This window comes from Erinaceus europaeus, chromosome 23, assembly GCF_950295315.1.
Source record: "Erinaceus europaeus chromosome 23, mEriEur2.1, whole genome shotgun sequence".
NCBI classification, from domain to species: Eukaryota; Metazoa; Chordata; class Mammalia; order Eulipotyphla; family Erinaceidae; genus Erinaceus; species Erinaceus europaeus.
The window spans coordinates 12,336,230-12,348,003 of NC_080184.1; the positions used below are offsets into that span (position 1 = coordinate 12,336,230).

Below are 11,774 nucleotides of genomic sequence, written 5' to 3' on the forward strand. Positions count from 1 at the left end.
CTCTTGAGTTCCCAGGTTCAATCCCCAGCACCACCAGAAACCAGAGCTGGACAGCCCAGCAAGCCAGGTTCTAGCACCAAGGTCATAGCCCTAAGGGGCGGCTGGGTCCTTCCACCTTCTGCCCACACAGCTTGTTCATTTTTGGCTTTGGGCAAATGGTTTTCCAATTGGCCTTGGTTCTGGGAGGCCTCTGAGCAGTCAGTGAAAAAGGGGAAACACACACACACATCCCTCTGGTGCAATTGGGCTGGTGCTGGGGCGTGTGTGTGTGTGTGTGTGTGTGTGTGTGTGTGTGTGTGTGTGTGTGTGTCTTCCTGGCAACAATGTCCCCATGTCCCCCCTTCTCCTCCCCCCCCCCCCCGCCCCCGCCTGGCCAGGCCCCACAGGAGGGTTTGGCTGCTAGCCCCAGCCCCGCCAGAACTCGGGTCCCTCCTGGAGAAGATATGCCCTTGGCACTTCTACTTCTGACCGCAGCCGGTAAGTCTGGGGTCCCCAAGCAAGCCACGGGGACCCTCCCCAAGTTCTGGGGTTGCTTTAGGATCCACCAGAATTTGGGGGAGAACTCTCACCCACCCTCCCACAAGGCAAGGACTCCTCCCCTCTGTGGCCCCAGGGAGGGAAGATAGATAGTTTAAGGGAAGGCTTGGGGTGACCTTGCTCTCCTCAGGACCCTGGGGAACCCCCCACAGGGGGACCCTCTTGATATGCTGATTTCCTGCCCAGAGAAGCTGTCCTCTCTACCAAAACAAAAATCCCTTTTCTTCTTTTGTAGCCTTGGGGAACAAGAGGAAGCCCTCTCTGTCCACCTGTCCGGCTGTCCTTGCTCCCACTACACCCGGCTCACACCCTCATTGCATCACATCCAACCTGTGCCCATTTGCTTGTGGCACCTCTTCTAGGAAGGCCTCTAGGCTTGCCCCCCCCACACACACACACAGAGGCAGCCTTTTCCCAGCCCTCCCTGTCTCCCAGGGCTACAGCAGGTCTACAACTGTCTCTCTTAGTCTCTCCCCCCACCCACCTCTCAATTTGTATCTCCATAAAAAAAAAAAAAGTTAAAAGGGGGCAGGGGCTGGCTGAGTAACCCCCGTGGATGTGGACTCTGCACTGCTTTGCCATGTGCATGACTTGGGTTCGAGCCCAGCCCCTCCCCCCAACTGCACTGGAGGAAGCTGCAGGGCTGGGGTTTCTCTCTCTCTCTGTGTCTCTTTATCTGAAGAAAAAAAAATGGCTTCAGAGAAGGTAAAGTCTCAGGGATGACAAACAGCATTCCTTTAAAAATGTCTTTATTTCGGGAGTCAGGCATCAGCGCAGCAGGTTAAGCGCATGTGGTGTGAAGCACAAGGACCAGGGTAAGGATCCCGGTTCGAGCCCCCGGCTCCCCACCTGCAGGGGAGTCGCTTCACAGGCGGTGAAGCAGGTCTGCAGGTGTCTGTCTTTCTTTCCCACCTCTGCTTTCCCCTCCTCTCTCCATTTCTTTCTGTCCTATCCAACAATGATGACATCAATAACAACAACAATAATAACAACAAGAAAACAACAAGGGCAACAAAAAGGGAAAATGAATAAATAAATATTTTTAAATGTCTTCATTTCAGATAAAGACAGAGAGAAATCAAGAGGGCAAGGAGGAGATAGAGAGAGACAGAAATACATAGATACCTGCAACCCTGCTCCGACACTCTGGAAGCTTCCCTCTGCAGGTGGGAGCCGGGGGCTTGAACCCAAGTCCTTGTGCATTATAATATGTGCGATTAACCAGGTGCACCACTGCCTGACTCCCAAGAAAGATTCTTTGAGAAGCAAGGCCCAGGGGGCCAGGTGGTGGTGCACCTGGTCGAGCACACATGTTACAGTGAGCAAGGACCCAGGTTTGAGCTCCCAGGTCCCCACCTGCAGGGGGAAAGCTTTGTGAGTGGTGAAGCAGAGCTGCAGGTGTCTCTTTGTCTCTCTCCCTATCAACCTCATTCCCTCTTGATCTCTGGCTGTCTCGATCCATAAATAAATAAAGAGAAAAAAAAAATTGGGAGTCGGTGGTAGTGCAACGGGTTAAGCTCACGTGGTGCAAAGCGCAAGGACCGGCGTAAGGATCCTGGTTCGAGCCCCCGGCTCCCCACCTGCAGGGGAGTCGCTTCCCAGGCGGTGAAGCAGGTCTGCAGGTGTCTGTCTTTCTCTCCCCCTCTCTGTCTTCCCCTTCTCTCTCCATTTCTCTCTGTCCTATTCAATGACAGCAACAACAACAACAATAATAATAACCACAACAATGATAAAACAACAAGGGCAACAAAAGGGGGAAAAATGGTCTCCAGGAGCTGTGGATTCGTGGTGCAGGCACGGAGCCCTGGCAATAACCTTGGAGGAAAAAAAAAAAGAAGAAGAAGAAGATTAAGTATAACTCAGGATCCAACCAAGGCCCAGAGAGGGTCCCCAAGGCCACACAGCCAGGCCACCCTGGACTCTAACCACCTCCCCCTTCCCCCACCCCCTACGCCCCACAGGCTCCTCGGCCTTCCCGCCCCCCTCCATCCTGCTGGTGCCCCCGCACCCCAGCACCCACGAGGACCCCATCCACATCGCCTGCGTGGCCCCGGAGGGCTTCCCGGGGGCCAACTTCACGCTGTACCAGGGCGGCCAGATACTCCAACTCGTTCAGGCCCCGGCAGACCAGCTCCGGGTCACCTTCAACCTGAGCGGCAGGGAGGCCCCGGGAGGCCCGTTCCAGTGCCAGTACGGGGTCCTGGGGGAGCACCAGCAGCCCCAACTCTCGGACCTCAGCGAGCAGGTGCACCTCTCCTTTCCAGGTGAGGCCTCGCACACGCTGTTCCCCACACTGTTCCCTGCGCTACCACAGACACTCGCTCCTGGGGGGGGGGTCTCCCGGGGGAGGGACCCTGCTTGCTTTGCTTTGGGGTGGGTGGGGATCATACCTCTTTTCTCTTATGCTCCCAAGACGACAAAACCCCCCCCCCCCCAGCGGGGCAAAGAGAGTCTCCTCAATGGACAGGAAGGGAAATTGAGGCAGAGAAGTCACAGAGCAGAAGCACCAGGTTTCCAAGGGTTGGGTGTTTGGATTGTCAAACCGCCAACCTCCTGGCAGGTGGAGCTGCATTATTTCCTGGGCTCCTGTGACTACTGGTGGGGGCAGGGCTGGGGGGGAAAGGGGAACAGAGGCTGAACAAAGCTTAGGGACTGGAGAGAGAGAGAGAGAGAGAGAGAGAGGTGGAGGAGAGAGAGAGATGGAGGAGAGAGAGGAGAGAGAGATTGAGATAGAGAGAGGAGGGAGAGAGAGGAGGGAGAGAGAGTGAGGAAAGAGAGAGAGGGGGAAGAGAGAAGAGGGAGAGAGAGAGGGAGAGATAGAGAGAGAGAGAGGAGGGAGAGAGAGAGATTGAGAGAGAAAGAGGCCTTTGGGTAGTGTATTTGCCTTGCTAAGTGAGTCCCTGGTACCACCTAGGAAGTGTCATACCACAGGAGAAAGCTCTGGTGTTGTGTGGCATCTCTCCCTCCTTCCTCTCTCTCTATATATATTTATTGATTTCTTTTTCTCTTTCTTTCTTTCTTTCTTTCTTTCTTTCTTTCTTTCTTTCTTTCTTTCTTTTTCCAGAGCCCTGCTCAGCTCTGGCTTCTGGTTGTGTTGAGGATTGAACCTGGGACTTCAGAGCCTCAGGCAGGAGAGTCTGTTTGCAGAACCATTATGTTATCTACCCCTGCCCTCCCTCTCTCCCTCCCTCCCTCCTTCTCTCAATCTCTCTCTCTCTCTCTCTCTCACTGAAGTAAAAAGGAGGAAAAGGTAGGCACTGAGGAGATAGTATTGGTGGTTATGGAAAAAAGACTCTCTTGCCTGAGGCTCTGAGGCCCCAGGTTCAGTCTTCAGCACCGCCAGAAGCCAGAGCTGAGCAGGGCTCTGGATTCAAAAGAAATGCCACATATGTAGAGAGTTTTTATGAATCAACAAGAAAAAAAAACAGGACCAAGGAGATAACATTGTGATTCTGCAAACAGACTCTCCTGCCTGAGGCTCTGAGGTCCCATGTTCACTCCCCAGCACTACCATGAGCCAGAGCTGAGTAGGGCTCTGGAATCAATCTCAATCAATCTCTCTCTCTCTCTCCTTTGCCTCTGTCTCAAATAAGAGAGAGTGCTTTATGGTACTAGAGGACAGATCCATCTCTGTTACTCCTCCGGCCCCTGGCTTGACAACAGATGTGTTCTCAAAGGCTTCTTTTTGCACCTGGGACTGTGGCCTCAGAGTGGGGGAGTGAGAGCCTCCAGCCCGCTGACACCAAGTGAAAGTCTCCCTGTATGGTGCCTGCCTCTCGGCTTAACTCCCAACCACCACCACCATAGGCAGGGCGATTTCTCGGTCTCGCTGAGAAAGACTCCTTTTATTTCTCTCTCTCTCTCTCCCTACAGCAGATTTTTTTTTTCCATCCTGAGAAAGAGACTGAGTCCATCAAGAAGGAGCTTCCACTGGTACTGTGGCACTTGGCATGTGGCACCATCCTCAAACCTGGATGGAGAGCTTGGCAAGCCAGAGCCTCTACTCAGTGAGCTCTCTCTCTCTCTCTACTGGAGGCCATTTTCGCCCATTTTGTTGCCCTTGTTGTTGTCATTATTGTTATTGTTGCCATTGCTATTGTTGTTGGATAGGACAGAGAGAAATGGAGAGAGGAGGGGGAGACAGAGAGGGGGAGAGAAAGACAGACACCTGCAGACCTGCTTCACTGTTTTTGAAGCGACCTCCTCCCCTGAAGGTGGGGTTCCAGGGGCTCGAACAAGGATCTTTACGCCAGTCCTTAAGCTTTATACCATGTGCGCTTAACCCGCTGCACTACAGCCCAATCTCCTTGAGCTCTCTCTTCAGTAGTCAGCCCTGGAAGCTGTTCTTTTTTTTTTTTTTAATATTTATTTTTTTATTCCCTTTTGTTGCTCTTGTTTTTTCATTGTTGTAGTTATGATTATTGTTGATATTGATGTCGTCGTTGTTGGATAGGACAGAGAGAAATGGAGAGAGGAGGGGAAGACAGAGAGGGGGAGAGAAAGACAGACACCTGCAGACCTGCTTCACCGCCTGTGAAGTGACTCCCCTGCAGGTGGGGAGCCAGGGGCTCGAACCAGGATCCTTATGCCGGTCCTTGCGCTTCGCACCGCCTGCGCTTAACCAGCTGCGCTACCGCCCGACTCCCTGGAAGCTGTTTTTGGAGGGCCAAAGCACAACAGCTCAGACTCCCTCTCCCTCTCCTTCTCCCTCTCCCTCTCCCCTTTATGGGGGGGATTAATGCTTTACAGTCAACAGCAAAATACAGTAAAAATACAGCAAAAAACATGGGCGTTGACAGGTCGATCCATACTTCCAGCCTCTCTCTCTCTCTTTCCCTAGTGGGGCAGGATTCTGGGGAGGTGGGGTTCCAGGACACATTGGTGAGGTCGTCTGCCCAGGGAAGGCAGGTTAGTGTTATGGTAGTACTTCCTTCCTTCCTTCTTCCTTCTTCTCTTTCTTTCCTTTCTTTCTTTCTTTTTTTTTTTTAGCCAGAGCACTGTTCAGCTCTGGCTTATATGGTGATTTGGGGGATTCAGCCTGAAACTTTGGAGCCTCAGACGTGAACATCTGTTTGCAGAACCATTATGCTATCTACCCTCTGCCAGGAACCTTTTGTTTTAAAAATTATTCATTGTAGTATTTTTCAACTTCTGTCTATGAGTAAGATCACCCCATAATCATCCTTTTTCTTTCTGACTTATCTCACTGAACATGATTCCTTCAAGCTCCATAGAAGATGAAGTGAAAAGTGAAGTCACCATTTTTAATAGCTGAGTAGTATTCCACTGGGTATATAGGTAACAATTTTCTCAGCCACTTATCTGTTGTTGGACATCAGGGTTCTCTCTCTTTTTATTTTTTTTAAATTAAGATTTTGTTGTTGTAGTTGTTTTACCAGAGTCCTGCTCAGCTCTGGCATCTGGTGGTGGTGGCACGCAGACTGCTTGTGGGACTGTCGCCAGGTCCCTCCAGCAGCTTTGCTTGTCCATTCGTAGTTCCCATTGGCTGATCTAGGGGGGGCGTGCCTGCTGCAACCAATCACCGTGGCCGGGGGTGGTGGGTGTGTCTATGCAAATGAGACCAAAGCGAGCCTTCAACTTATCTGGAAGAACCACGTGGCTGGGCGGGGCTCTCGCTTCTGCCCGCGGGGAAACCTGCGATCTGATTGGGCTTTTGGCTCTATTGTCATGCGTTCATTCATTCATTCGTTCGTTCATTCGTTCATTCATTCCAGTGCCCACGTGGATCCTGGCGCTGTCTTTGAGCCTGGCAGGTGTCTTTCTCCTCTTGGTGGGATTGGTGGCTGTGGCTGTAGTGATCAAAAGAGGTAAAAACAGACCCAAGAGAGTCCCAAGGGCTGAAGAGAATGCTCTGGCCAGATTTTATTTTATTTATTTTATTTCATTTCATTTTATTTCTGGTGCTAGAGTTTGAACCCAGGACCTCCTGCAAACACAGCATGTGCTCCACGGTTGAACTCCATCTAAAAAGGAGAAAAGACAGAGAGAGAGAGAGAAAGAGAGAGAGAAAGAAAGAAAGAGAGAGAGAGAGGAGACACCTGAAGCCCTGCTCCATTGCTTGCTCATGAAACTTCGCTCCTGCAAGTAGGCACAGAGATCTTGAACCCTGGTCCTGGGCATGGTACTGTGTGAACTTTACCAAGTGTACCACCAATCAGTCCTCATACATAATTTTGTTGGTTTGTTTGTTTGTTTTATTTTAATGAGAGAGAGAGACCAGAGTCCTGCTCAGCTCTGGCTGATGGTGGTGCTGGGGATTGAACCTGGGACCTGGGAGCCTCACATCCATATGTGTTTTTAGTTTAACTAGTTATTAATGCTTTGCCACGCTGGGATGACTTTTTCACATCAAGAGACAAAGAGGTGAGAGAGAGACAGAGACAGAGAGTCAGGGAGAGAGAGTTCAAAAGACCACAATATCAGGGCTGGACAATGGTGCCTCTTCTAGACTACCATGCACAAGGACCGGGGTTCAAACCCCTGGCCCCCCTTACAGGTATGTGTGTATGTGTTTGTGTGTGTGTGTGTTTCATGAGTGGTGAAGCAGGGCTGCAGGAGGCTCTCTCTCTCACTCTCTCTTCTCTCTCTGCCTTCTCTCTCTCTCTTTTTTAAAACTAATAAGACATTTTATATTAAATAATTTCTTTCTTTAGTATTGGACATAATCAGAAAAATTGTGGAGGGAGGAGGAAATAGAGAGGGAGAGAGACAGAGAGACACCTGCAGCCCTGCTTCACCACTCATGAAGCTTTCCCCCTGCAGGTGGGGACGAGGGGCTTGAACCTGGGTCCCTGTGCACTGTAATGTGAGTGCTTAACAAGGTGCTCTGCCACTTGGCTCCCTCTCTACCTTCTCAGTCTCTATAAAATAAAATAAAATAAAATAAAATAAAATAGTGGTCCGGGAGGTGGCGCAGTGGATTAAGCATTGGACTCTCAAGCATGAGGTCCTGAGTCTGACCCCCGGCAGGACATGTACCAGAGTGGTGTCTGGTTCTTTCTCTCTCTCCTCCTATCCTTCTCATTAATAAATCAATAAAACCTTTTAAAAAATAAAATAAAATAATAAAAGTTTACAATGGCTCTCTTGTTGAGTGCCACACTGGGGGGAGAGGGTAAGGCTGGGGGGGGGGTCCCACATGTATGAATTGGGGGGGTGTTTCTGGGGTTATTTATAATATTATGACTTCCTGCCCCCACCCCACCCAACATCAACAACAAAATCTCACCAATATTCATTTCTCTGTTATTTCCAGTGAAAGTAAAACACCTTCAGAAGAAACGGTAAGATTGTCCCTGGGCACATCCTATGGCTGCTTTTGGGGGGAGCTGGAAGGTTGGGGGAGGGGATTCTCCAGCCCAATTTGGGGAGTGGGATAGGGGAGGGTGGACACCCAGAGGCTTTCCCAGGGCTGGCTGGGGGGTGGCGATACCTCCTCACTTTCGCCCTCTGGTGGCCGCTTGGGGTAATAGGTGCATCTGCTGTTTCTCAGAAGCCACCCTTGGGAGGAGGACAGTGGAGTCCCCTGGTTGCCTTGGATATGCTGGTTTCACCTTGGTCTCCAGCAGTGGGTGTTCCAGAGAGAGAACCATGGTTCTGGAAACAGATTCTCCTGCGTGAGGTTCTGAGGTCCAGGTTCAATCTCCAGCACCACCAGAAGCCAGAGCTGAGCTGGGCTCTGAGTTTAAAAAAACAAAACAAAACAAAACCTCACATATGTAAAGAGTTCTTAGAAATCAACAAGAACAACAACAAAAAAAGACATAATCTAGAGACAGCACCAGGGTTCATCAAAAAAAAAAAAAATTAGACTCCCCTGCCTGAGCCTCTGAAGTCCCAGGTTCAATCCCCAGCATCACCATCAGCCACAGCTGAGCAGGACTCTGATTAAAATTAAAAAAAAAAAAAAAAGGAGGGAATATCAACCCTCTTCCTCCTTTTATCCCTGGGGATTCAGGACAGAGGGGTGACCCCAGGTATAGTTTTCCCAACTTGGGGGTGTGTGTGGTGGGGGGGACAAGAGGGGCTCCAGGTTACTTCTTGTGGATTCTTTTCTAGAGAGCGAGAATCCTGCTGGACCCAGATGAACTTCTCCAACACAGGTTTGTGCCTTCCACTTTAAAATGCTACGAGAGACCTCTCCCTCATGAGTCCAGGGCTTCCTCCACACTGGGGGTGGGAGCGGGGCTGGCCTGGCACCTCTGAGGTGTTTCAGAAAGTGGAGAGAAATGCCCCAAGTTCCATTCCCAGCATGGCATGTGCCAAAGGGAGGTTCTGATTCCATTTCTCTCTCTCTCTCATAAATGAAGAACTATTTTTTTAATGTTATTATTGGATAAAGAAGAGAAATTGAGAGGATTGGGGAAGATGAAGAGGGAGAGAGACAGGGATAGCTGCAGCTCTGCTTCACTGCTTGTGAAACCTCCCCTGCAGGTGGGGGCTGGGGGCTTGAACCCGGGTCTGTGTGCATTGGAATGTGTGCCCTCAGCCAGGGGCGCGACTGCTGGGCTGCAGAATATATAACTATATTTTATATCTATGTATATTTACTTATTTAGTCCCACTGTGTTGCCCTTGTTGTGGTTGTTATTGTTATTGTTGTTATAGCTATTGTTGTTGGAGGGGGCAGAGAGAAATGGAGAGAGGAGGGGAAGACAGAGGGGGAGAGAAAGATAGACACTTGCCATGTGCTTAACCCGCTGCGCTACCACCAGACTCCTATATATATGTGTTTTTTTTCTTTTTCTTTTTCCCTTTTTGTTGCCCTTGTTTTTGTTTTTTTTGGTAATTGTTGTAATTATTGCTGTTGTTGTTGTCATGTTTGTTGGATAGGACAGAGAGAAATGGAGAGAGGAGGGGAAGACAGAGAGGGGGAGAGAAAGACAGACACCTGCAGACCTGCTTCACCGCCTGTGAAGCGACTCCCCTGCAGGTGGGGAGCCAGGGGCTGGAACCAGGATCCTTACGCTGCTCCTTGAGCTTGGCGCCACGTGCACTTAACCTGCTGCGCTACTGCCCATCTCCCATATATAAGTATTTTAAAGGTACAGTTTCCAGTATCATCTCTGGCTGAATGAATTGGAAGGGGGAGGGGAGGGGATTCTGGGAGCCAGAGCCTCCCCGCCTTCCTGATGGGGGCAGGTTTGGGGGGGCAGGTGGAGGTCACAGGACCTTCCTTTCTCACACCAGCCCAGGGGCCTGCCTCTGTCTCCCTTCCAGACTTGGCCTTCGACAATTCCCTGTTCACCATCTCCATGGTGAGTCTCCCTGCTCTGAACCCCCTTGCCACAGGCGTCCTGACTTCCAGAGGTGGGCTGAGGTGGGGACCCCTAGGCTGATCCTCACCTGCTGTCTCTGAAATTGGGGGGAGAAAAAGGGTGTTAAACCTGGGAACAGCCTGGAATCAAGCCTAGGAGCTCGGGACTGGCTGGGAGCAAACCCTAGGAAGGTTTTAAATATATATATATATATATATATATATATATATATATATATATATATATATATATATATATATAGTTTTTTTCTATTAGTATTTATTTACTTATTCCCCTTTTTGTTTTTTATTGTTGTAGTTATTATTGTTGTCGTTGTTGTTGGATAGGACAGAGAGAAATGGAGAGAGGAGGGGAAGACAGATAGGGGGAGAGAAAGACAGACACCTGCAGACCTGCTTCGCTGCCTATGAAGCGACTCCCCTGCGGGTGGGGAGCTGGGGGCTCGAACCAGGATCCTGACGCTGGTCCTTGTGCTTTGTGCCACCTGCGCTTAATCCACTGAGTGAGATGGAGAGAGAGAAAGACACAGACACAGAGAGAAACACCAGAGCTGTTCAGCTCTGGCTTATGGCAATGCGGGGGATTGAACCTGGAACTTTGGAGCCTCAGGCATGAGAGTCTTTCTGCATAACTATTATGCTATTTGCCCCCCGCTCGGTTTTAATACTTAATATTAGTGAAATATTAAGTATTAATTATCAATAGCTCATCTGCTATTAATAATTGTGTTGGCGGTAGCGCAGCGGGTTAAGCGCACGTGGCGCAAAGCGCAAGAACCGCTCGAAGGCTCCCGGTTCGAGCCCCCGGCTCCCCACCTGCAGGGATGTCGCTTCCCAGGCGGTGAAGCAGGTCTGCAGGTGTCTGTCTTTCTCTCCCCCTCTCTGTCTTCCCCTCCTCTCTCCACAGATATCCTACCCAACGACGACGACAGCAATAACTGCAATAATAATAATTACAGCAATAAAACAACAAGGGCAACAAAAGGGACAATAAATACATAGTTTAAAAAAAAAGAATATAAAGGGGAGGGCTGAGATCCCAATCAGAAACCCTCCAATCACACCCCTCCCCCCTTCTTCTATGAAGAAAATGACATCGGAGGCTCCACTAAGTGACGGAACGACAGCCAGTGACTTGGGGCCGCGGAAGAGGCCCACCTCTACCTCCTCGTCCCCTGAACCCCCGGAATTCAGCACTTTCCGTGCCTGCTAGTGAGCCTGCGGTACAGGGGCGTCTGGGCGCCCCTCACCCCCATTTATATCTGCCCACACCCAGCTGGACGTGAGGCCCCTCTACCTTCTCGGGGGTCCCCACCACCAGTTTCTCAGGGAACTGAACAGGTCAGATGAAGGGTGAGGGTCTTCACACAGGAACAGGAGGGAGAAGGGTGTAGACATGAAAATGGGTCCTTAGATTCCCAGATCAACCGATGGCGAGCTATCTGCTCCCTTCCATGTCCCCCACCCACCCCCACCCCCCAAGCTGGTCCATGAGATGTCTACACTCCCCCTTCCTCCTGCTTCATGGAACCAACCCAAGTGGGTTGTCCGGTGCTTAGGAACTTGGGAGTGGGGGGCATCCGTCTGTCTGTCTACCCGTCTGTGAGTCTGTTAAATTATTAATTATAACACCTGTCACCCCCATGATTAACCCCAGGAGTTCTGGGGACGGAATCACTGATTGCCTGGGGATAGGGTGGGGGGGCTCGTACCCCCTAACTGTTCCATCGGAAGGGTGGGTGGGGGCGGTCCAGGAGGCCATGGGGGTGAGGGGTGGGGCGTGCACAGTGAAACAGGGCTTCTCTGATTCTGCCGGTGCTGGGGCTTGAACCTGGGCACGTAGAGCCTCAGGCAGGAGAGTCTTGTCTTTGATTGGGTGGGCCGGAGTGAAAAAGGCCAAAGTAAAAGGCTGAGAATGAAGGACAAAAGAGAAGGGCCG

The 11,774-nt window shown here is 50.7% G+C and overlaps 1 protein-coding gene across 4 annotated transcripts; it reads left to right on the plus strand.

The window, feature by feature from the left end:
* The first annotated feature begins 369 nt into the window (after nt 1-369).
* Nucleotides 370-11,479, plus strand: C23H19orf38 (chromosome 23 C19orf38 homolog). 4 transcript variants are annotated; one of them, XM_060181750.1, is made up of 7 exons: nt 370-477; nt 2,499-2,801; nt 6,273-6,365; nt 7,814-7,841; nt 8,617-8,660; nt 9,748-9,815; nt 10,923-11,479. In XM_060181750.1, the coding sequence occupies exons 1-7, from the start codon at nt 444-446 to the stop codon at nt 11,046-11,048; spliced, it is 696 nt and encodes a 231-aa protein (XP_060037733.1). In that variant the 5' UTR covers nt 370-443; the 3' UTR covers nt 11,049-11,479. The 4 variants fall into 4 exon arrangements, with proteins under 4 accessions (XP_060037733.1, XP_007526102.1, XP_060037734.1 ...); XM_007526040.3 differs by having other exon boundaries at nt 9,778-9,815; XM_060181751.1 differs by lacking the exon at nt 6,273-6,365.
* Nucleotides 11,480-11,774: the final 295 nt, after the last annotated feature.